Genomic DNA, 27,231 nt, shown 5'->3' on the forward strand with positions numbered 1-27,231 from the left:
CATATAATCAGCCTGGCTCTACTTACACCCCTTTACTGTAAGAGCTCCTGCAACTGTTTTCTTCCTCTTTCTCTCTCACAAATTGACATTTGTACGGAATCAAGAAAAATCTTCCTTAATAATTTTTCATTACTAATGGCTTTTTTTGGTATGTGTATTTGAGAGGAGGGAAGGCAAAGGGCAGGAAAAAGGAGCTTTAAGTGCTCTGCAAATTATCCTCCTGAATCTGGGCCTCATAAATCCTATCAAATGTTATATTTCATCAATAGGCTGGAAAAGCTTTTTTCTCTGCAATGATGAAGCCTGGGTTTAAAATTTATGGTTTCATTTTAGAAATGGACTATAAAAAGAGTCTGACTTGGCTGTCCATCAACTGTAGCTGACATTAGCAAGTTAGGTGTGGACTTTAAAAATGTGATATGTATTTTTTATTTATTATACAGGTACATACATATACATACATATATGAGGACATGTATATCACTGTGGGTTTGTACATGCATAAACACACAGCTGGATTAAAAAAAAATTGCCTTAAACCCACATTTTCTCTCAATGCAAGAGGATCTGAGATATTCAGGAGATTAGATTGCAAAGTGATAAAAGTGTCTAGAACAGAGTTGGCTCAAGGACCTGCAGCAACACAAGCAAATTGCATTTTGCTGCACAAATGATCGAGATAAAGTAGTTTAATTTGTTCTCATTCATGGGGTGGCAAAATGCAATTCAGCAACGTCAGAGTAATGCTCATAGGGAGGCAGGGAAGATTCCAACAGGCTGTGAGGAGAAAAGGGGAGGAGAGCAGGCAAGGACCAAAAGATTTTAGGCAGGGGAAGACAATTAGCAAAGGATTGATAGACTGGGAAAGAGTGGGTGCAGAGCTTCTACACCTGTCATGCCTGGAAAGGGTGGGAAGGAGAGAGCCTGCCCCACCTCCTTGCAACTCTCTACCTCTACTGCCTTTCTCCTCTTTCTCCAAGCTCTGGAAACAATTCTGACTCCCCAGAGAGCTGCTCCTAGTTGCTCTCCTGCATTGCCGGAGGTAGGAGAGCACTGATATTATGGCTCCTATTCCTGTTGCTGCCACCACTGACAGGAGCCATGTGGGTGCCACAGCTGTCCTCTACAAGCCCAAAAGCTTCCTCTGGCAGCCACAACAGCATTTTCCTCAGATGGAGGAAGAGGCAATCTGTGCATGCTGCCAAAACACCCACTCCTCTCTTCCCTTACCCTCAGAGCTGGAGGCCCGTGGTCAGTGATTACTACTTCATTCCACCTATGCTGAAAGGCAGCACTAAAGACAACACTTGTAATAGAAGCATTACCGCTCCCCAAAATCCTCATACTTGTAAAATGAAACCACATTTTAAAAAAAGTCAGATAAATAAAGCAAAATAACTGAAGTTGGAGAAAGTGAAGTTCCCTTCTGAATGTAGGGGAGCCCATTTCCCTCCATCTGCTACTAAAAAATGTCATTTTGTAACTCAAAGAATTAATGATGGATTATGTGAAAACAGCAAATCAGATCATGCTGTTGAGGCATTATATGAACTAAACAGAAGAGCAGTTAATCTAAATCGCATGTGGGATGGTTATTATTGTGTGCTGCCATCATTGCTGCTGAGTCTGGCTGTAATATTGGTTTTGGTGGCAACACATGGAAAAACCTGAACGTCCTGTTCCTCATTATAAAATGAGGAGAAATCTCACTCTGGGGAACATGGTCAAAGCTGACAAGTGAGCACTGCAGAAAAGGCTGAGCAGGGGCTGTGGTTAATGGCAAAGGTACTCTGAGTCAACACTAAGAAAACAAATACCATCTCCCGCCACCTCTATTTTGAAACATGAACAAGACAAATAAACAAAAGAACCCATCATCCGTGCTCAGGACACTTGCACAGTGGCTTCAGATGACTGTTGAAGTTCCCCATTGAGAGGATGTTTGGCAAGGCTCCTGTCAGAGCACAAGGCAGGGATAACTGCTGACCTGGTGTTTGTGTCCAGCGGGAAGAACAGAAGTATCACCCATCTGCATTTTGCAATTCAGAATGTGCTCTGCTTCTAGCCCTAAGTTTCCACTCGAAATACATAAAACACACTGTTCTTTCACCAATTTGTGGAAATGAGAGGACATGAAATTGCCTCTATTTCCAAAAAAAAGATATTTGTTTTAGGGAAGGGTAACTTTATCAAGCCTTGATCTAGAGATGGCCTGCCTCTGGAATTGCACATTTTCTATTGAAATATGGTATACAGTAGTGTCACATCACACAAACATAAGTTACTTGGAAACAAGAAAATCTTGAACTCTTTCACATTCATACAAGTTAAACACATTTAACATGACATTCAGGACACTAAACCAATACTTACATGGTAGCATTTTAAAGCACAAATGCCCTCATCCCACCACAGATCTAGAATATTTCTAGCAGTATATTATTTCCATGGTTTCCCTGCATGTATCTCCTTGAAGATAACCAAGAAATTCAACTTTCTCTGAAACTCTTGAAACTTTTCCAACCCAAGTTTACTCTTCTACACAGATAAATGTTTCTGCCATTCTGTAAGAGAACATCCTGCCATTGTTCAAATCCTTAATGTTTTCTCTTCTGAAATCTGCTTTTCCCCCCTCCCCCTGAAGGATGTTTTGTTTATTTTTGTTATTCCTTCTTCTTTCCTTGTCTCCTTTTTTCCTCACCTCTTCCCTGAGATTCCAGGGGTTTAAATTTTTTTTAAACCTATATATATTTTTTCCTTGAGCTCTTGTGAAATCCTGACATGCTTACAGAGAGCAACTCACAGAGCTTAAGGGATAATGTTTTACCCCCTACTCACCATTGTGGATCTGGCTGCAGTCATCAGTAACTAGAATTCATCATCATCAATGGATTTTCAGTGACAGGCACTGTATTTGCTCAGATAATGGCCCCATATATTGCCTTTGAAATGAGGGTGTGACCACTACTTAGGATATTCTCAGGAGTCAGTAAATGGCATTGCTGCCGGACATGTTTGCTTCATGTTTTCAAAGCAGAGCTGCAGAAAAGCAAGCTTTGAAGTTTTGGGGTGCTTCGATGGTGCTGTGCTCTCAGGACACACCAAGATTAACCAAAACACATCACCCTTGAACTGGAGCAGGCCACTGACCAGCTGATTTGGACCGCAGGGGAAGAACCTGCAGGGGCTGCCTCTGAAACTCTCCTTGCAATAGGCTCTGAACAGATGTATAATCCATAGACAGTCCTGTGACCACGCACAGCAGAGCAATGGAATCAGCACAAGCAGGTGGAGGAGCACAAGATAATATGGAAACAACACTGGTCCACAGGATGCCTGACAATGATACTTGATGTTTTAGGAAGGAGGCAAATGTAACATGCCCACGCAGGCTACAATGACAAATCCAGAGTTTATGAGCCTCAATGCTGTTTAAAGTCACTGTGGACAGAATATACACTTCTTTATTAAGAACTAACAACTTGATAGAGCGACTGGACAATAGGACCAAGCTGCTTTGTGTCAGGTAACTTACTATAAAGAGTATGCACTGTGAGAACACAGCCTGCAAAATTAGTGTTTCCAGTGAAGGACAAACCTCCCTTCGCTTTCCTAGTCCTCAACTTTATAAGCTTGCCAACCATCACAAATGGGGATCAGAGTCTCCTGGAGCAGCAGATAGTTGGGTATGCTGAATCCAGTCCAGGTCTGTACACTTGTCCCAACAAAAGAGAGGAAAGCAAGCTAGCCCAATGAAAGAAAGAGCACTTCCATCTGCTGCGTTTTTCCTGCAATAACCAAAGTTAAAACCCCATGGATGTGCCCTATCTCTAACTTAAGCACATTGACCATACAATTTCTCCTTCCCTCATTTTTTTGCATTTAAGTATACCCTCCACTAATGCACCAAACTACCCTTTTTCCTCCCTATCTAATTCACTGCTCCCCATGGGATAGCCACTAAATTTGATTCATGAATACAGCACATTTAAAGGCAAAACCAGGAACAGAGAAACCCCCTCCCCATCACATCACTCTCCAAGAGGGATTTGGAGACAAATTGAACAAAGAAGCCTCAAATCTTCTGGCATACAGCTCAGAAATCAGAATGTGATTTCCATTCTGTATTCTTGCTTCATTACAGAAGATATGGTCCTTAAAACAGGCTATTTGCTTTGGCCAGTAATGTTTAAGGCACTAACTTTCAATTTTGTTTTTCTGTAGATTCCACACATCAGGCAGCTTCCCTCCCTCCAGTCCTGCCCCCCAACCCCAGCTGCAGAGTGAAGATATCTAAAGGATTCAGGCAGCTGCAGAAAATGCAGGACCCTGGCTCTTGGGCCTCATCTGTGTTTCGCTCCTTTCACATCCATCTGGATTTGACAAAGTCATGCTTATCAGTTAGATCAGCAGATAGTCTCCTATCTGTGTTGTGGTGTAGAATTAGGTCAGAAGAGCATTCTGCCAGCTTGTGTTTTCCTGTTTAATCCGGTGTAAGTACTTGTGGAGACAGCAATGAAGGACATCTCATCATACAAACCAAATTTTTCACCCCCTAATCCTGGTCAATTTTCCAACTTTGTGAGGAAAATGGCATAAAAATAACACACTACTATTATTTAACTTAACTGCTTATTCCAAGAGCATACATTTTTGAGAATGCAAGTGAGGCCAGGAGGCAAGTTTATTTTATGAAAATACATCACGTGCGAAAGCAAATGAAATGTTATGAAAATAAAGTCTGAAGAATAGTAGTTCCCAAGTTTTAAGACATCTTCTTCTATGATGCCCTAGCTGGGTCTTCCAGCCGGCCTCACCAGATGGCCACGTTGGCCACCATCAGAATAGCAGTCTGGAAACAAGTGCCCTACAGCCTTGCCTAAGCATCTTGGCTGGAATACACTCTGAGGCAGCAGTTCTGTACTCACAACTCAGAGATATTCCCAGTGCGCTTGCTTAAGAATTCTTGAAATTTGTGAAGAGATTAAAGCCAAACTTCTGGTCCAGGACAGGTCAGGGAAAATAACAGAATGTTGGCTACTAGCTTTTAAATGGTAATTGTCACTATTCACACTAAAAACAACCCCTCCTCACACCAGCACACAGCATGAAAATCTGCTCAAAAATAGTAATCATACAGGAAAAAAAAAGGAATTTTCTCTTAAACAGAAGGTAAGTTCAGCTGCAGAGTATTTCAACAGCTACATACAATTTTTTGTTTCATGGAAGCTGTACAACCATTCCTCCTCTTACATATAACTGTGCAAACCAGTGTGTTAGTGATGCTTTTGCAAAGAGGGTTTGACAACAATAGAGAGTCCCCAGCCTGCTAAATAAGAAGTGACAACTCCATTTGAAAGCTGTCTCTGGATGTGTTTTATGTGCAGAAATTATCTGTGACAGTTCAGATCAAAATAGAGTTTTCATTTCATGTGGGAAGTAAATGGACGATAGAATAGGTTACTTTAAATGCTGCAGTCTAGTCCAATTAATGTTTCTGACTTTTCCGTATTCTGTGCTCTAAACTTTGGGGTAAAAAAAAGCAAAAATCATTTGTCAATAGCATGATGTAAAGAACAGGCCAAAAGGTAATAAAAACACTTAACAAAAACAGTCATGCAGACGTATGGCAGAAATGCTCAAATTTCAGTAACCTGGCAGTGAAACTAGTAAGTATAAAACAGAAAAGAAAATATCACTTCATTCTTCCAGGGAGAACCAGGTAGGGGAATCAATTCTGATTTCCCATCTCAATCAGCAGAGATTTTGCCATTTACTTTGATAGAAACAGGTCTTGCATATCAGTTTTCTCTCTGAGCAGCAGACACAAATCCCACCTGCTATAATTTGCTTTTCAGATCGTGCAACATAAATTTACAATTTCTGTGTTATGTAACTATACAAATGGCATAATTTGTACTTTAAAAAAATGTCAAAACCAAGGTGTCCACATTTGTTACCTGTAAAGTGAACAATTGTTCTCTGACCCATTTTAAGGAAACGCGTTTTCTTAAAGGTTTGGACCTACTGCTGTGTTACTCAAGCACACCAGTGGCCATGGTGGGAACTGTGCTGATACAGTGTCTGTATCTTTCTAACTATCTTTCTCAAAGTTGGTGGGGAAAGCAGTAATTCATGTAAGCATTAAGTACTGTTAGTAGAAAAGGTATGCACCCAAAAGTGAGTGATCTCATCCCAAACATGGGCCCACGACTCTTACATAACCTATTTTGTTTATGCCATGCTTTAAACAATGCATATTTTGATCTTTTCTGAGAAACAGCATTTTTCTTGGCACGATTTTCAATTTCCACCCACTTGGTAGAGCAGGTGTCTTTGTATCATTACTCAACGCTGGGAATAAAGAAAACGTTTTAAAAACACATTAAAATTATTTTCCTAAAGTCAAGGGATATTAATTTAAGGTTCCATGGGCATTTTAGAAGAACAGACCAGTGACTTTAAATGCACTGAGCTAGTAGAAACACTAACTGAGACAAAGCATTCAAAAGATATGAGACCTCAGTATCTAGCGGCCAAAGACTGAACACTGGTAATCTTATTCCTCAGAGGCGAGTTTTAACACAAAAGAGAAATTAACATCTATCTATGCACTAGAGTCTGGAAAAGAAAAACAACAGAACAATGAAGCTGCTCAGACATCTGGTATATTTGCCACAGCTAATAGTAATGAGATAGTGGGCAGAGCGCAGATTAAAGGCAAAAAGGTATGAAAGAACACTTCTTTCAGAAGCCACACAGACATGGAAAAAATACCAGTAGTCAGACTAATGAGTACAAATTTTGGGAGGGATTCTCAAGCCCTATCACATTTAGATTGATAATATATTTGTCACAGCATTCAAAGAAAGAGAATGAGACTTCTGCTTATTCACTTCTGGAGCCAGAACATGTCACTAAGAGCACAAGACTTTTCAAGCTCTGTAGTAAGGAGGTCAAAGCATCACCACCAATGCAGACAGTGGTATTTACAGAGAAAAGGAGAAAAAGATCAATCCCTTCCCCCAGTCCCCTTTACTCTCCCTTTCTGAAGCAGCTGCTGCTTAAACATCGCCATTGTATGCAGAGCCACAGAATAATTGCCCCTTGGTTTGTTTTTGGTTTCTTTCTTTCTTTTTTTTTTTTTAAAGCAGGAATGGCAGAAGATGTTAAAGGAAGAAAACAACACTGTATTCAGGTGAAGGACTACAGACTGCTTGTCATTTGTGTACTACCAATCAATAACAACTAGGAACAGGTTTATTGCTCCAATGCTGTTCCCCAACCCTCCTCCACAGCTTCACACCCTTTTGCCACATTATGGAAGTTTCTGCTGACATGTAAAGCAGGGACTGCAGCCAGAAGAGGCCTCCTCTGCCATGACCCGAGAGCAGAGCAGAAGCAGCCCAGGTCCCCTGGTCTGCAGCACACTTCCAGCACATAAGTGCTCAGTTAAAGCAATCCTTTCAGACAGTTATTGAGCACTATGGTGACTCAGGCATAGAAAACAGCTGCCCCCTCCCTGCCCCTCCACAAGACTCATCATGTTTTATTGTGCTTCTGTTCTGCCGAAGATGCCTTGCTGCTCACTTTTCAATTGCCAGGCCATGTACAACACTTGCATTAGAAACATGTTCCACGCTTAAACTTACGTGCTGGTCCCAAAATAATTGTTTTATATGCATTTATGTAAATACCATAATTATAATTTACAGTTCAGTCCCATTTACAAGGTAATAACCATATGCAGGACTAAGCAGGCATTTAAGCCTAAGGGCAGAAGTGTTTATAACAGATAAACTCCATGGCTGAAGGACATGTTCCAGCTAATACTGGTTTGAGAAGAAATGCCCCTAAGATACTATTATGCTGAAAATTTTATTTAAGATTAAAATTAAGTGATTCAAGGCATTAAACCATAAATATGGGTCAAAGACTGAATGATAAGATGTTGTTTGAAATTTTAAAACATTAGTTGTCACTTTCTTGTTCCTCCTTACTGCTACCAAGTCACTGGAGGGAGGGGTCTAACAACCTCCCAGAGTGCATGTTCAGCAGAGGACTGTGACACTGCAAAACTGTCACACTGACCTCCTGGTACACAGGCAGGAAACTGGACAGAAACAAGGAGAAAAATAAATTAAGTGAACAATTATTGCTCTACAAGCACCTTATATTTTTTGCAATTTTAGCACTTTCTAGAGGTATCTCACACTTACCCCTCTTGTATCTTTTTAATTGTGGGCTGTTTCTTTGTTTTTCTCCACTTCAGTTTAGTGGAAAGGAAAAATTATGGCGGCTACCTGTTTTGAAGGCAACTGAAGAGTATAAAATCTTTCATGCAATAACCCTTCACTGCTTGCTAAAAATGGCCTCCAGACATCAAGGACAAGTTAGTGATAAAAAGAGATAACCAGTGTGACTATCTGAAACAACATGGTTTTCTCATGTCTTTCTGTCCTAATGAAAGACCTCTCAGGTGCAGACCACGATGTAGTTGAAGACAAGTTGTTTCTTTCATTTTCTGTGAGAGTCTAACATAACTCTCCACAAAGCAGTCACAATTCTCTTAGACCATCCCAAGATCAATACTGATACCTTGATCAATGTCAACAAATGCCCTGCTGCTGCATGACCTGCTAGAGAAACAGCTCCTTAGCCACAGTACACGTGGGCTCCAGATGGTGCCAGGTCCCCTTGTGGGAATGCAAGGGCAGTCACAGGGGTTCAGAGTATATACCAACTTAACTACATCAGAAGGCTTGAGCTGATGAAACAATAAACTATTTCTTGGCTTACTATGACCCCTTGTATTACTGTCTGTGCCAGTGGATTTGTGATCATGGATTGAAAAACAGCACGTTTTAGAGTTTGTCATCGACTGCACACTCTGCACAGCTGTCAGACAATAATCACAATTATTGTCTTTTTATTCAGCATCCTGTTGCCTATTAAGTCATTTCCATCACATCTCATCATTCTTCCCAATATTTCTGCTAGCAAAATATTGAGTGATTTTCAGCTTTTCTAACAACATCAGTTTTTACAGTTTTCTGCTAATCAAAAGATCTGGTTCATGCTTTTGCCTATACTTTCTGTCAATGACGCTGCCAACTAAGCGCTTGGGCATCTATTTGCCCCTGGCATCTTGACACAAACAGGGAACAAGGTCATGGATAATTTTTAGGAGCAGTCATTTTATCCTGCAATTAGATGCTTGAAACTTCCATGAGAAGATTCCCACTGATTCATTCTTTAGTCAGATCTGTGCCCCCCTTAGACCTTTTATATCTTATTATGCTGCAATTAGTAGTAAAATCTTAAAGATCTGCTGGTGTAAACTCCAGGTGAATTGTGACTGCAGAAAAATCAGCATACAGTAAGAATTCCCTACTTCTTATGGATACATAGAGATGACAATGATTTCCACTGTGAAGCTTTCACTACACAGTTAAGCTGTACGAGTACCACACACTGCTGAGCACTTTGCCTGGACATGAACAGCCATGCTGGAAAATCCTGCCAGAGTGCCTGCATTGTTCCTGGTGGCAGCAGAGCCTGGCAATGCTCATGGGTCTGAGGAACACCCCATAGCTCCCTGTGCTGCAGCCTTCTCACCGGGTGAAAGCAGCTTTCCTGGGAACCTAGGAAAACCAATTTATTTTGAGCATGTATGAGAAATTGTGAGATGCTGCTTGAAGACTCTCAGGGCTCTGTTATGCTTCTCACTGCTTAATTAGGAGGAAGACTGGGAATTGCTTTAACTGTAACTCAGGGGAACCTGTCAGCACAGGTCTCTCTGACCTTGTATAACCTCAAGCAGAAGTGGAGACACTGAAAAAAATTCTCATGGCTCCAGTGAGTCCATTCTCCCTGTCTTTTATAAGAGTTACTTCTCCACCCTTACTGAACAGGTATCACTACTCTCTTAACTGGACATACTCAGCATTTTGAAGCAGTCCAGTGATAACCCTTTTTTCTTCCTCCTCCAAATGTAGTCTTTTGCTCATACTTTCAGACTTGGGGAAAATGATTCTTTGTTTTCCACTAAACTTTTAAGAACAGTTTGGTTACTAATTTATCTCAATGAAATGGAAAGTCAAGAAAGAGCCTGCTGTGAGCTCACACCCATCACCTGGAGTGTGAACACAGAGGTGCTAATACACATGAACTGGCTCCTAGTGGTCAAACTCTTACACCTCCAAAATAGACACATTCATTCACAGACCTAAAAATCTAGCATAACAAAACCCACACTCTCACCTTCAGTTTTACTAAACCAAGATTATCTCTACAATGAAAGAAAGAATCCCCCTTTTTTCCCATTTAACTAGTAGCAGCTAGGGAAAAAATGTAGGAGAGGATTTTTCTGAAAGTCATGGTTTTGGATAGTGTGAGGTCCCTGAGGTCAGCAACCTGGATTCATCTTACAGTGGGCTACACAGCAAAGCTTGCACAAGGCCAAGTCACCAGGGTTTTTCTCTGAACTACTTGCATATCCAGAAGCTAGGAGATCGTATGGCAAAATGAGTATGTCAAGAAGCTGGGGAGAAAACAAGAGATGGTTAATAAAAAGATTGGGAACTGGGCTGAGAGAAAGGGAAAACAAAAGAAAAACAAACAGTTTCTTGGCAAAAGACTTGCTGGAAGGACAAGCCTCACAACTGTGAGAAGCATAATGACCTTCTGCTTGTTTCTCTTCAGTCAGGGAAATGGGACTAGGCTCACATTCATCATTTTACCAGAACTGCAGTACAGAATAAACCTGACTGAAACATACTTCCTTTTTTTTATCTTAGCTAGAGCAACTCTGCAAGAATAATGATGGGGCCAAAGAGACTCATTCTGACAGAAGACAACCTGGAGCAATGAAAAGCTGGGTATTTGGAAAACCCTGAAGTGTATGAAATACAACAGACTACTGGAGAGTAGAAAAAAGAAAGGGAAAACAGAGCCACATCAGACATAATCATGTCCTCTACACATTAATTAAAGTAAGACTTAACAATTTTATTTAAGATTACCAAATTCTCAGAGGAAACGCATTTCTCTCTATGTACTGCTACCAGACAACTGTTAACTTGGAAGAAGAAAATACAGTACACAATCCATCCATCCATACTGTGTATCCACTAAGGTAGATCTCTCTGTTCAAAGAAAATGTCTAGATACAGTGCTTGTCTACTAAATGTAAGTAACAAATGCTATTAGGGTTTGCACTTTCAGTATGGAAGTGGCTGGCCTATAAACAAGCTTTTAACAGCTTCTCTATTAAACTCAGTTTAATTAATCATCAGCCATTAACCATTCATTTAAAATGCCACTTACAAAATCTTAATTTTGCACATTATCAGCTGGTTCACAAATAGCTATCTATAAGCAGAAGTGTAACGATCTTCCTCTCTCTTTCTTGGAGCCTTATAGTCAACCTTACAGTCAATTCTGGCTTCTTAATTAACCACACACACACATTAGCATTTAAAATCAAATGGTGTTTTGTTAAAAAATGGTACAGAAAAACGTTAATATACACATCATTCTGCTGCTGGTTAAAGAGGCAAGTATGAGGTCTTGGTCAAATTACATCCTGCATAAAACAGAATTTAGCATCTCTTGATCACACTAGGAAATACACTATGGCAGGAACACATGCAAGGCCACATGATTTCATTCCAGCTGCATGGACGATCTCACTTTGTCTTTATTTGTACATTTAAGAGGCTGACAACACCATCTGCATTTCACTATATCCTCTGCTATGGTCTCATCTTCCCAGTAACAGACCTGGCTTTCTCTTCAGGGACCTATCTTTTGCATTTGCATCCAAATGGCTGAAAGAATGGGACATTACCAGTAAATATGCAGAATTAATGTAAAATAATTCCACAGAATAATATATCACATAAGAAAAGACAGGGCTGGAGGGAAAAACCCCAACCTAAACCTGAATGCTTAACACAGCTGCCAAAACTCAGGCTCCCCAGCATCTGCAGCAGGACACTCACAAGGGAGTTGTGGGAGTGCAGTATATAAAATTTTACACATCTGTCAATAAGTGAGGTGATCCAAATGCAAGCCCTAGCAGGCAGGATGCACGCAGGCAGATTTGTGACTATTCCTGACAGAATTTATTTCTGCTGAAGAATGCACGGCCTCAAACAAGCATGCACACATTACATGGCAGCAGCAGCAGTTTGACAACTTCCTTCTCCTTAGACACGCTCCAAAGTGCTCAGGGTCACCTGAGTTCCATGAAATCTGGGTTTTCGTGAGAAGTGAATGATAGGGCTTGGGTGCCAAAGTTGGAAGATTTGGATGAGGATTTCCTGGGAAAAAGCAGAGTGAACTCTAAACATTAAGTAATTTTGCTTGAATGCTACCCAGAGATTTTAATTTTTTTTTCCCCATATAGGTGGGAAACAAACCCAAGGCTTGTTTAAACATGTCTCCTCAGGCAGTCCAGTTACCCAGCATTTCCCCTGATTGGCACAGTGAGTATGCAGCACCCATGAAGCCTTTCCGAGGAAGAAAACTGCCAGCAGTATTAGGAGCAAAATACACAGTACAAATCTAACTCCAGTGGCACAGCCTACACCGGAACTGGTGGCCAAAGGGCTTTCTGCACTACCCTGCTTCCATGAGCAGGACAGCCCTACTGAGAGCCCCCAGAAACCACGGAACCTCTGCTGTACTGCCAGTGCCACTCTGAATTTAACTGTTGTCAGAAATTTATCAGCCAGGACAGACAGTAAGTTGCCCAATACTGAGTTTTCAGTTTTAATATGATGGGAAGTGGTGACCAGATGGCAGCCAAAGGCTCAGAAGGCCCTGTGGTATGTTTCAGAAAGAATAGATTCCAGAGGAATCAGAGGAGGGTCTCATGATGTAGAGTAGTACAGGACAAAGAAAAAGCACAGATGATTTTAGGACACCAAGCAGGAGAGGCTCTATGGTAAGAGAAACTACATACCCTGCTTGTACTTGTCACACTTTGTAAATCAAAATATTCCAATGCATGACCATATTTCTCTTTCCACAGCAATGTAAGGTAGAGTGGCAAAGGGCACATAGGTATTACACAGCCTCTTTCAGTTTCCACCTTGCCTCCATGATATCCATCTCAAAGAATAATCTTTCCTGAGTAAAGGACCATCCATTACTAGAGCAGGGGATTGCTTTTATGCTAGTCACTGAGGAAAGGTGTTGTAAATGAATGCATAATGAGCAATGCCCATGGTGCTCTGAACAGAGAAAAAGAAAACTTCAGCTTCAGGCAAATGAGACACACATGGCCAAGTATCACACTTGGACAACCCCAGCTCACCCTATTTCAACAAATTCTTTTCTGTGCAGCTCAGGATTCCTATGGCTTTGGATTGAGCAGGATGGGAGTGGCCCATACCTGCCCAAAAGACAAGCATTTAGTCTTCAAGTAAAAAATGCTCTTTTTGCTAAATTTCAAAACTCTGGACCCTTTTATACCCTCCTCTCAGGCTTACACATCACTTACATTTAGCACTCAGTTCCTCAGGACATGCACAGCAATTTCTTCCTTTGATCCTTTAGAGGGAGAGGCAGACTGCTCAGCATCTCTCACCTCTCTGTTGACTCAGGCCAGCTCTGAGAGCGAGATGCGAGGGACACAGAGGTATGGGTTTCATTATCCCATTTTCAACTTTGCATATTGCTAGAATGAGAATTCTGAAAGACTGCAAGTTCTGAAAAGGGAACATTCACACTGAAACACGGAAGATCTATATTTCTATTAAGTAATTAACATTATAGAAATTAGGATCTTCCACAGTGGGCCCCCAAACAGCATCTCAAAGGAAAAAAAATAAAAAGCTGGATCAGACTTTGGACTTTACTCCTATGTAATAAAATAGTGCTGTTTTTTACTGGTGTTTTTTTAAAACTGCAACAAGATACAGCTCTGAATCTATTCTTGCTAAACAAAGGAAAACTGTATTCGTTTTTGTCAGACCAGCACTTTGAAATTCCCCAAGATAAGCCACATAAATAAGTGAAGAATTATACTTGGCAATGAGTTTGGCATCAGACTTCAATGTTTCATAGTTCTGGGCTGAGAAAATAAGTTGAGCAAAGTCTCTAGAACCTTTCCAGAGATGTACTTGGGGTGTTTGGATATACTTGACAGCACCATCTTCACGGGAAGAAAAAAACTGAAATTGTTTATTCGAAACGCGAGAAAGGGTTTCACCGTGTGACATGCCTGACATTTAAGTGATAATAGTGTTGTGCATCTGCTCTTTTGGCTTTGGTCTGACACCTAGGCTCTGCCACGGTGCAACTTAGCACTGACATGGCACAGCCTTGATGACTAAACTCGGAGATGTGACTTACCACCCATTCCAGGAACATATGGGCCACAGATCACTCAGCCTCTGCTGCAGGCTCGGAAATGCACAGCGTTTCAGGCAAAGACCCTGTGAGTTCCCCAGCTGCACAAGGTGGCTGTGCAGGCTGCACCATCCTTAGGGATGCCATTTGCATTACAGAAAATTGTGGCTAATTAGAAATAAACAGAAAAATGCTTGATTTACAAAGAAATGTGTGATTTTGCCAGCTAATTTTTTTCCACTCTAACTTAACATTCACAGAATACACTGATCATGCTAATGCTTTCACTATATTCATTAATAAGGACAATTTACATTTATATAGCACCTCTCTTAGTTAAGAATTCCAAAGCTTTCAGCAAAATATACACAAAAAATTACTTCTATTTCACTGAATATAGTCATCGTTGGAATGAAAGTCAACAATTGTGAAGCAGCGCAGAAGAACATTACACAACAGTTGTAAATAAGACACAAAGCAAAGCCCCCAAAAACCCAAAGCAAAAAGCCCCTGAGATGCCAGATGCAAGTGGAGGTAAATGGGACGTTAGTGCACAAAGAGCGATGTGAAGCAGATCCGTGTGTGCCCTGAGGAGCAGTGTTGGAGGCTGCAAACATACTTCATCATGATTACAGCAACAGAGCCACTACATGTGCAGCCTGTTGCTTTCCTGCACGCTGAGGGACATTCTCAGCTTAAACTGTGAATCTACAGTGCAGAATAAACCAGGAATATGCTGGATTCTGGTGATGAGAAAAGGGAAAGCATATGCAAAATGTGAACAGCTAAGTTTCATACTTTACAAATGGCCTCCCATTTTTAAAAGGCATTAATTATGCTAATACATTACTCTGCAAAAATAACGTAAAATAAAAATTAACTTCTTGTTTCAAATGATGAGTTTTAATTCTCAATCATAATGATCCATAACTGGAGTTCTCAGACTGAAATGAAGTAATCTATTCTTGCTATGCTCAAATCCTCCTTCTATTCCTAACCCCATTTACTTTAGTCACTGATCAAGTCTCTATGCACTATATTACAACTTGAGAGTCACGTGTGGGAGAAAAAAATCATCCATCTGAAGTAAAATTAATAGCAAAACTTTGAGAGAAAGCATGCATGTGCTAGCATAAGTGTTTACGTGACCAATGTGTTGATAAATGTTCAGCCCCACAAACACAAAGTAACTGTGGCTTGCCTTATAAGCATCCATTATAACCCCTTCTCATAATTTCGAGGCAGACAAGGTAGTTTTCATACTTGACCCTTGGAAGCAGATTGTTTTCTTAATTAACGTGTTATCCAGGGATTTTTCTTTCCACATCTCTTTCTCCTTTCAATACTCTCCCTCTAGCACAGAAAGATTTCCTTGCCTAAAGTTGACACTTTATTCAACAACTGTTGGCTGAGACCTCACGACCCACTGCATAAATTCACATAGAATTATTCATGTTTGGCACATTTCTGCTGGCGAATAACAACACCATTTTGTCTCTCAGACAAAGAAAAGAAAGATTTAAAAAAAGAACAAAGACTGCCTAATAAGAATCTCACATTTCCTATTTTTTTCCTAATCTGGTTACAAGCCTGAGAAATTCAACAAAGCAAAGTTGTCGACTATTGGTCTTTCAGTACAGATGGAACAGCCTCAGTGTGACTTCTGATCATGGGCTCAGCTATGAGGTAACTTTTCCTGCCTGCTTGATGTTTTGGGTTTAGTTTTTCCTGAGTTATCTTGTTGCCGTGCGATTACAGCTAAATCCACACTGAAATCCAGAATCCCAATACCAAATTCAAACTTGTTTGGGACTTCAATCTTGTCCCCATAGCAAGTCAAGAGTTCATTCAGTGCAGTCAAAACCACAATACAGTCAATCCACTAGAAGAAGGCATTTGTTTTTTCTGCATGGAAAGACAATCTATAGACCTCACTTCAAAACTGGTGATATATTTAAAATGTAAAGCTATAAAATCCTGTTAAAACTGAAATTACAAAGCAACTTTTATAACAATGTCTTAGTCCAGCTGAGTTACACATGCATATGTTCATATTTGGAGGATACACACACCTGAATTTAGACACCTTCCACTGGGAATTCTCAGATCTTGGTTTATTGAGTTAGCACAAACTCAGTTTCTGACCCCTTTACTACAGACAACTTTCATTTGACATCAGTTAAAACTGCCTCAAGGCTTTTCTAGTAAAGTGAAATCCACTAGCTGGTAAAAAGCTGGGATCACTACCTCTTTTTTTAATGCAGTAGGGGAGGAGTCAATGATATGGAAGAAAAAAAAGCCTTGTCATTATGTTTGGAAAGAATTTTACCATACTGTATTTAGGTGAGAAAGAGAGAAATACTTGGCCCATTCCCTGCTATGAACTTAGATTTATGTCAGAAGTGGTTTATTATATTTATAAGTATTTATAACAATGACTCAGTAGATGTTTTTAAAGTACTATGATGCCACAAACTGGAAACACTCCTATATCTGTGCTGACATATTTCTCCAAAATTAACGAGTGTGGTATTACATGGCACGGATTGAGGCTATGGGGAGACACTACAGATTGTAACATGAACTCAGAGCATGCATAGTTCCTGAAGTCTCCCATGTCTATCCTCTGTCTGTCCTCTTCCTTTCACACAGACTTGCCCACACACTTGTACTTTGCTTTGAAAAAGCCAACATTGATACAGTAATGCCACAAATAAAGTCTTATGTTCTTTTAGGCCCAAATTCCAGAAGCAACCAGTTTTAAAATCATCATAATGGTGGGTACTTATCACCTCAAAGGAATTTTTGTTTCCCCTTTAACCCAGGAAAAAGCTTGACCAGCTTTCTTCAATGCTGGAAGCTTGACAGTAAGGATTAAAAATTGTTCTTTCCTTCCCACTTAGTTATTGGAAAGGCTGTGGAAGGCAATCAGTCTTGTGAAGCCACACTTCACAGTCTGCATAGAAATGCCACGATTCTCAGTCCTCTCCCCAAACTAATTGAAAGTGTGTAATATCACACAGCTGGGAAAATCTAAACCATAAACATATACAACATATCATGCTATCACATGAAACCTGTTACTAATAGACACTTGATGATCCACAGGATTGAAAGGGATCTGAAAACTGAGATTATTTTTGCTGCAGGGTAAGAACTTTTCCCTATTGAAAGAGGAAAAAACCACTCTTTCAGCAGTGCAGGAATTGGACTGCAGTCAGTTCATTCATTCTGTTTGTGAAATATGGACTTTTCTTTAATGATTTCTGTTTGACTGCTGTCTTGCTCAGATGCTCTGGGGTTACTGCTGCAGCAAATTTTGCTTTTGGTAAGAGGAAATTCATGGTTTTGTAGTCAGTAAATTCAGCGGTTTGGGCCATCAGAACAGTGCCATGTCTGACCCCTGCCAAGGCCCAGGCTCCCTCCCCATCAAGCTATCATTTTTTGTAATGCCAGATGGCAATATTACCTGTCACCAGAAGTCTGAGGGTAGTGCTGCTTGTTTATTTTTGCATACAGTCCTTCCAAGTGCTCCCTCTCCATTGGTGCTGAGGAAGAATCCCGCAGATAAACAAAGGTTTCTCCTACTGCTGGTGACGAGGGTCTGTAGATGCTTCCTGGGGGATAAGCCTCTCGGAAGTGGTTCACTCTGGCATAGTTTGGATCCACCTCATCATCATCAATGTCAGGTCCTCCAGGACCAGCAGAAAAGTCACTCAGGCCTCTCAGCTGCTTCTGCCGTAACTCCTGATGCTTTGCACCAATCCTAACAATGAAAAGCAAAGAACAAATATGCAGTGGGATCTGCTTCAACAGTAACCTTCACACAAATTTGAAACACCAACCCTGAACCCAGCCATTTGGAGCTTTCAATACACTGTGAAACTGGTGCCAGATAAAACAGAGTGATGCACACAGCAATTTTGTTTTTTATCTCTGGCAATCACCTTTGTAACCAAGCTTGGACACCATTCTGATGAAAAAAAAAATCAGTGCTGAATATAGTGTGGCTTTTCACAAGTGTGGATGCATGAACACATACAGGTTTAATTCTACACCTACCTTCCACATTGCAGCTGCATATACCTAACCCAATCCTGAAACTTTTTATCTAAATTAGTCAGTAAAAATCTTACTGACCCCTGGTTACTTGACCCTCCTAGATTCTCCTAAATACATTAACTTGTGAAAAGTGGATTGAATCTGAACGTAAATGGAGAGATGGCAAATTTGTCTCAAATCAAAGGCCCACAATTAATCTGCTGAAAATTTAATTTTGAAAAATTTAATTTTGGCTAAATAAATGTGAAAATCACACCTTATTATACAGGGGATATGGACAAAGTAAAACAGCAAAGAAATTAATAGAAATTTGACAGAAATGAATTGGTCCATATAAGTGAATTAAAAACTGTTACTGGCAGTATTCCACTGTGATAAAGCCTTAAGTGGTATTACAAAATGCTGCTGCTAATCAGGGCCATTGTGTAATCTCTCTGGAATAGTAAAACATATTCAGGTAAATTTCAAGCTAAAATGATATTCAATGATTCAACATTCCTGCTGGAGGAAAAAAAAAATATACAGCAAGACTGTGAGCTCTTCTGTTAACTGCTCAGCTACTCTTCAACAGAGTGTAATTAAGTGCGGTGAGATGGATATGGCAGAATGCTGACCACAGTATGCAATAAATAGGATTTACAGAAAATAGAGGAGCATGGAAGAAGAAACAAGGAACAGAAGAAAGATACAGAGATGCAATGCCTGACAGAAGTCAACATTTGCTTTTGACTGTAACTGGAAGTGCAACAGCAGTATAGAAAGAACAGTACAATTTGTACCACAGGAGTAAAAGTGAAAAGGGTCTGATTATCCAAGTATGGCTTAATGGCCTCAGAACCCCGCATATTGAAAAATGAAGGTGTTCTGGAGAAAGGCTCTAAAAGGCATGGAGAAAAAGATTCCTTAGAAAAAGGATGAGCACACTGGGAGCTTCCATCTGACAGAGAGGAACGACTAAATGCAGAATGGATTCATACTACTTACTTTGTTTCACTAGATTTGTATCATCAAAACAAATGCTAACACTTTGGAAATAACTTGTAGATAAAAAGGTTCACAAATAATTCTAATGAGAACAACATGCCTTTCTACACATATACTTGAGTATATCAGTGTGTACCACTCATGCTTTCCAGTTTCACATCCCCATTAACTCTGTTAGGACATATCTAGAGGTGATGCTGGTTTTCAACACTTAAAATGTAGTTGTACTTTACAGCAGGATGAATTTTCACAGATGATACAATTGTCAAGGGGATGGGTGCCCCCTATTCATTCTGCCTTCCCTCAGTGAAGCAGATGAGCTTTCTCCTCTCTGGTACTCAACTCCTGTGTGCCCCACCTTGGGTAGCATGTGCTTTGGTTGAGCTTTGGGTGCCTCAACATAAAAAGAACATCAAAGTGTTGGAGTGTGTCCAGAGGAGGGAAACCAAGATGATGAAAGACCTTGAGGGCGAGACTTAGGAGTGCAGCTGAGGTCACTTGGTTTGTTTAACCCGGGAAACTGTGGAATCTTTCACTCTCAATTAGAGACCAAAAACCCCTAAACACAGAATTCAGTGCAGGAATTTATTGAATGAGATACAAGTCCTGTGGCACACATGGGTACACATACACACAGTACACAGGCAGAAACTACAATTCAAGGAATTGGTTCTAATCGAATGTCAGTGCAGAAGGCACGGCACAGACCCAAGATGAGTCACAGCAATTTCTCAGAAAATGATGAGCCTTCAATGTTCTCTGGACCAGTACATCACTGGTCCCCCAGGTATTTGAGACCGCTTTGAAAGCAAGAGTAGTGCAGCCAGCAGCATCACGCTAATCTTGCTTTCATGTCTGATAGAAAGAGTAATTTGTCCTGCTATCAATACTGGTATATTCTGCACAACAAAAGCTGGAATTAGGTCACCACAATTTTCTTTTGTTCCCGTGAATAAGCCTAGCTTCTTCAGCTTCTCCTTCTGAGCACAATTTTCAATTTTGCTGCCAGTATTGTAAGTAAAATCTTCTCAAAAACAATTATTTCCATTCTATATTATATGGACTAGTCAATACCCAGCTGTGTGAAATTCTTTATGATCAATGTTTCATCCTTTCAATACATCTATTACAATTGCATTAATATTTCTTGTTTTCTTTTTACTCTTCTGCACAAATCTATAAAATTTGCTCAGTGATCTCTTTTTCATTTCAATCCAAATGTTCAAATACAGGGAAACAAACTATCACATAGATGTTTTTTCTTTCTTTCTATTTACCTGTCCTTTTATGCCTTCTCACATGTTTTTCACCTTTGAAATTTCTCACATTTTTGTGAAGTTTTAAATTTCCACACTGTATTTTGGCATCATGTTTTCACACAGTTTTAAAGCAATCTTATCCATAGCACATACCAGTAGGTGCCCAAGAATTCTTTAGTGAAGAAAAAAAAACAGTGCTGTTCCTTCCATAACTTTAATGCTCTGCCAACTCTGCTAAGCAGGCCATTTCTCTGTATCCCACTCTAGTCATTCATCATTTCTCTGCTGCCTTTGAAATTCTCCCTGTCTGAAACAGCAAAATCTTTATTTCCCATCCCAACCGCCCCCCAAACCAACCTACCAACCTAAAAAACCAAAAGTCTTTTAAATTTACACAGCTGTAACTGCAAACAGCTCATTGAACACTTACTACAAGACAGCCCCCAACTTGCAGCACTGGATGGGTCTGGTCAAACTATTGGTGTAAATTTGTGAAGAATGATAAAATGCACCTCAGCACCATTATGCTGGCAGAGAAAAAAAAGCTGAGGAGAGGTACTGATCACCATCTCAGCCAATTTAGTGAGGCACTAAAGTTTCTACAACTTTCCTGATGAGGGAAACTGAAAAGAAAAACTCATACAGAATAAAGGGAAATTAACATATTTCCTTTTGAGTATCTCATATCAATTCTGCTTGTTGTCTTTGACCACCTGAACACTGTGTTCTTCAGCTAAACCACTGCACAACTGCACCAAGTCCCCTTAGCTGTGTTTCTGTAAAAACAGAGCCTTGGCACACAAGCAGCCAGGTCAGGAAACAGAAGTGCCATAACAGGAAATGCCCTTTTTTTTCTTGTGATGCATCTTTTTCTCAATAGCATCCAAACACATATCCTACTCTGGACTTTCCCTACAACAAATAGGTTGGACTCAATCTCAAAGTCTTTTCCAACCTAGTTTATTCAGTGATTCTCGGAAATAATTTCAGAAAATATATAGTTTGGTAAATATATATATATAACCTTAATAGAACTCCTGACAACTTTCTGAAAACATGTTGCATTTGTAGAAGTCAAACGAAGACAGAATCCCTATATATATACTGTACTTCTGGAAGCAGGACACAATAGTTTGAAAACACTTCTGTACACCTCCTGTGCTGTTCAATAGCACACCCCTAAAGCTATAAATCAAGGAACGCTCCCATTTATCCTTCAAATACTCTTCCCATCTGACATACCTGCACAAATCACACACGGTCAGTTCTCATCGACTAACACACGAAAAGATGCGCACACCTAGAGTGCAGCAGCCAGGAAAGGGTTAACAGCCCAAACAGCTCCTTCCAGCTGCAGCTCAGACACACGATTGAGTTACTGTGGCTTAACAAGTTATTGTGTTTCTGCTGAGCTACTGTCAATGACCACATATGTATTCACCGCCTGTGACAAACACAATGTAAAACGCTTTAGCCTGACATCGGTGACAGAGACACTGACAGGCAAAAGCTGGATTAAAAGACTGCAGAATACACAGAGTGAAGCAGCTGTAGTAAAGGATGTGAACTACCTCAATAAAACTCCAGCAGAGCTGAGCAGAAGTGACTTTTGGAGAAGACCCAGAAATGCTCTTGGGAATGGAATGTGAAGGCTAGGAAAAGCCGTAAGAGATACTTCTCATCTCTTGGCCCAGCAATTGCAAGCTGGGTGGGTGGGTTGTGAGTGGGCAACAAGAAAATGCTGAAGCTTCTAAGACTTTGTCAGAATTAAAATACAGGACTTAATGTTACCAATTCAGTAGCCCAAAGAAGGCCAGGGTCATTAAAAGATGTGGAGACCAAAGACAGCCTTCAATAGGAAATAAACAGCAAGACACCAGCTGCAGCCCAGCCTGCACTTCTGGGGGCCCAGCAGCAGCCCCAGCTCAAAATGAGCTTTGCACACTGAGGCACAGGCTAACACAGGTCACTCTGTATCAGCCTGAGACTCAGACACTCATGTCCTCCTGACTCGCGTCTCCCAGGCTGCAGACAGGGTGCCTGCTGCCCAACAGGAGACACCAGAAGCAACTCAGTGGCACTGACAGCTGCTAGATTTGGCCAGAGTGAAAAACCTACACGTGGCAAGCTTGGCTCAGGAGAGACCATGGGCTCTCTTACTTGGAGACCTGCAAAGCAGCATTTCACATCACAAAAGCTGAATGTGGGGATAACCAACCAAAACAAGCCCACAACAAAAAGCACCACATTTTCGGAGGTGTTTGAACTCCTCCTCCCTGCACTCCCCATGAGCTCTGAGAAAATCCTGTTTCTTCTGACTTTCCAGTGAAAGAGTAAAAGTAATGTAACTGGTTTTTTTTTTTTTTGATTTACCATTCACTGACCATGTACTTAGTATTGAGCAGAGCACAAAGAATGACATGTTTTAAGCACCAAAGTGCATATTAAAGTAGTCAAATGCAGGATCCAAAAAGTATTTGCTAACCAAAACAACAGAGACTTTGTATACACTTCAGATGAATACAGCAAAATTTCTTATATGGTGGTGTAAAAGTAACAGACTTTGTGGAAGCATGAGCAGGTACATGAATGAGCAAGCTGCTGTCAAAGTCAATGAAAGATGTTCCTGGGGGAGAAGAATGAATAAAAGCAGAGACAAAACATGTAACAGAAACCGGGCCATAGGTATTTAGGATAATTTCTATTTCATTTGCAATAAGAGGAGCAAAATAAAAGTAGTGAATTGAGTGTGCACACCACCACTTTAAAGTATACCTAAACTTAAGAGGACCTAATCCTTAAAGTCTTTTGAGATGATTGAGATGCTAAACATTCTACTCAGTTGTTCCTTGAGAACAGCAGAATAAAAGCTACTTTACAGTTTTTTTTTCCTCCACTCATGTGACTCTCTCTGAGATCTACATACTCTAATGATTACTCAATTTACATCTGATTTAGTATCTGCTTTTGTGTCTCATTTACCTAATTCATACATTTATTGAGTAACGGGTTGTCTAGAGGCACGAAGCCTATTTCTGCAGGAGGTCACTTAGATTTCCACTGGGTTTAATGTTTTAATTCCTTTTTAGCTGCTAGCAAAATATATTTTGGTAACTAAAATATTGTTTTTTTCATTCATTTACATAATAGTGAAATGAATACATCTTTTCTTTAGACATTCATAGGCCATAATCACTGATGGGAATGGATATATTTCAGTTGAGTATCAGAGGAGATAATTTCACTACAGTGCTTTTAATTTTTTAAAATTTCATAATCATTTTACAGACAAGCATGGCCTATAATGACACTAACAATCCTATTCAAACCTGCTTTTTTTATCAGGAGAGCACTCATTTTTATTTTTTCAAATAACATCACCTAACAAAATTGAAGATGCAGGCAAGCCCCATAGCTTAAAAAAATATTTAAAAAATCCCACCTCTTGCCAGCAAATTGAGGACATCTGATATGGACTCACAAAGAATCAAAAAATATTTAATTTAGTATTATCTTTCAGGGTATTCTGCTGGAGCCCTATTTGTCAGAAACATCCTCCCTATAAGCTATGCAAGTCTTTCTTCATTCCAGCTCATTCTATTGTGCTGGATTTGATCATCTCCCCCATAATTAGTATCTGTAATTGCAAACAAGAATAGAAACAGTCTCAGAAATAAAGAAGGCAAGCCACAAATTCAAGGGAGTTAGAGATTAACTCAGGGTAACAAGATACAGCTCTTGTAGCACCATTAAATGCCTTAGTGACAAAAACCTACCAATCTATAAAATGTTGCCTGTTCCAGAAAACTACCCTGTGCCTGTAAAATACTGAAATGACCAAAAATACTGAAATTACCAAAGAAGCTGCCTTTGGAGAGTTGTAAGTAAAGAAAGGGAGGACAGAAAATCCTAAGAAGAAGACAGAGCTATGTCGACCTTAAAATTTAAGATTATGAGAAACTGAAGATGAAACATAGCTCTTTCATACCACAAAATGAGGAATGGGAGCTTTGGATAGACAAGACTGAGGTCTTAATGTTCTTCCATTTATTTCAGAGGTGACAAGGAGTGATTACCAGTTTACACAGGATCTTGCCCTCTAAAGAAAATCCTGGCTCTAATGAGGTCAGTGTGTTTTCTCCAGTCCTATGAACTTCAATGAGAACATGATTTTTATCCTTGCTGTTAAATCAGAGAAAGTTTTTCTGCCTGTCCACATTAGTTGTGCATTGGATATGAAATGCAGCAGATTAAGAAAGCCTACTATCAGAAAAGCCAAGTATTTTATAGTCTATATTTTACTCCATTATATAGTTTTCTTTACTCACAACTCCTGTGGAGTTATCATCTTGAAGTGAATATCAGCAAAATTTAGATTATAAGGAACCCACTGAAGGTTATCCTCTTGTTTTCATCAAGAGGGTTGTAAGGAACCCTCTTGCTGAAAACAAGGCTGACTGCACAGATCAGGTTTCTCAGTCTCCCATTAATAGGATGTTCCTTGTTTTGTGACAATGGGGATTAGGGAGCAGAAACATTCCAGGTTTGTCAAAATTACTTCAACATCTTTCACCTGAGATGTTCTGACACTTTCAAGAGCTCCTCCCTGCAAAACAGCCTTGAGTCTGCAGAGACTTTGCACCCCTTAGCTGCAGTTGCAGGGCCCAGCTCCCAGTGGTGATGTAAAGGAGCTCTCAGGTCGCTGTCATTTGCACTTTGGTGTTAAGAAGATATGTAAGGTGCTGTACATATCGTACCTGAGTCCCTTTTGTGAACATTAACTCATTCTCCAACAGTCATGAAAAGAGAATTAAAACAACAATACTCTTGGAAAAGAAGACTTATTTTTGTGTAGACTTTAGACATTGGGACCTTAATGTCAGGAATGCACATAATACCAACTGCAGTCAAAGCCACATAATTATCCCTCTAACCTCTCCAACTGACACATCAAACAAACTGTTTCAAAGAAGTTCATCAGCTAAACAGAGAACAAGTATAAAGTATCCAAAATACACCTGCAGAAAAGCTATGGGGAGACACAGACATCCACCCATGAACTGAATTGCTGCCAGTGACTTGCTTGGCTCCAGCAACTGATGTAGCAGGTATCTATCAAAACCACTGAGGATTGGTAACACTGTCTTAAGAAAAATACCAGAGACATTGTCATGACCATGGGAAGGCACAACGTTGATCTGACACCTCATGAAAACCCAACGTTCACAACCACATGCAGTAACACAACTCAGGACAGACCCAAGAAAACTGGCACCTACTGAGTCCTCAGGGCCTCTCTCAGTAAGGGGGCTCTTGGAACATTCTTGGAACATCTCCTGAATAGGTACTTGCAGCTCCACTTCCTAGTGACACCTCATGAGTTCACACAACCATCTCTGCAACTGCATAAACATTATGCCTTCATTTGAATGAAACCCTAGTAGTGGAAGGAACAAGCCTAGTTTCATGTGATATAATACTCCATGCACATACTCTTCATTCTACACATAACATTGAACCTAGAACCTATTGAACAGAATTTCTCAGTACAAGAACAGGAACAGCCTCCATCTGTTAGTCTGGGATTCACAGGTTGCTTCTAATTAACATTCCTTGATTTGAAAGCAAAATTCAGCTCTGCCTGAGCAGTCAAAGCTTTAAGACTTTCAGGTATCTTGGTTAAGATCACTATGGAGATTTACACACGCAAACAGATTTCCTGCCTGTCTATCCCCATGAGCTGCATTCTCATTTTTATGCTGTAGCAGCTAAGGGAGTCTGAGAGCAGGAATTCTGTGCTGTGGCACTAGTTCAAAGTGCATGCCAACGATTTATGATAGACTGTCATAAATCACAAATGGAAGGGCAAGGAATGAAATGCTGCTTCCAAGTAATTCTTATTGACTCTGGAGTGGGCAAGAGCTGACCTACATTCAGTAGTGCATCAAAGAAATCCCTAGGCCAGGATAGTCCATCTCCTAGAAAGCACTCTTTTAGCCTGGTTCGCTAGTACCTGGGCCAGTTTCACTTCATTAGCTTGGCCTGTAAGTTTCTAGCAGCATTTCAGGTTTACAGAACCAAGACAACCATCAAGGAATAATACTCTAATACATACAGAAAATAATGAGGCATTGGCCCATTTAAGCCATTGCCTCTGAGCTGTTCTGACCTCTTAGGTAGTCAGGTGGCACATCTTGTGAAATAATGTTTCCAGATCGCACCAGTGCCTCAATGACAAGCAAAACAAGAATGTTAAATAGCTTGGATGAGAATTCCACGCTTACATTCTGAGAGCACAGCTATGACATCTAGAAGTGCTATTTCCATCAGTGCAATGCCTGGAATAGCGCTGTGATAGTCAAAGAAAAAGACCAATTCCATGTGCCACTCTGTTATCATCACTTCTTAATGTTCTTAACCTAGAAAACCTGGGACCAACTGTAGACCTACTGCGGTCCTAAAAATGTCCTCCAGCAGTAAAAAAGCCACATGAAGCAGCTCTGAAATTGCTGTCTGGTTCTAAATGTTACAACAAAACCTGTGGAAGTAGGTGAGACCCATCCAC

General features: G+C 40.3%; 1 protein-coding gene across 9 annotated transcripts in view; it reads right to left on the reverse strand.

Annotated features, from left to right (window-relative positions):
- Window positions 1–27,231, reverse strand: part of PARD3B (par-3 family cell polarity regulator beta) — a 531,684-nt gene that overhangs the window by 62,876 nt on the left and 441,577 nt on the right. For all 9 annotated transcript variants that reach the window (XM_064434188.1, XM_064434182.1, XM_064434186.1 and 6 more), the window contains one exon: window positions 17,831–18,127. In XM_064434188.1, the coding sequence (XP_064290258.1) occupies window positions 17,831–18,127 (297 nt within the window). The remainder of the gene's footprint in view (window positions 1–17,830; window positions 18,128–27,231) is intronic.

The sequence above is a fragment of the Passer domesticus genome, chromosome 10 (assembly GCF_036417665.1).
Source record: "Passer domesticus isolate bPasDom1 chromosome 10, bPasDom1.hap1, whole genome shotgun sequence".
NCBI lineage: Eukaryota > Metazoa > Chordata > Aves > Passeriformes > Passeridae > Passer > Passer domesticus.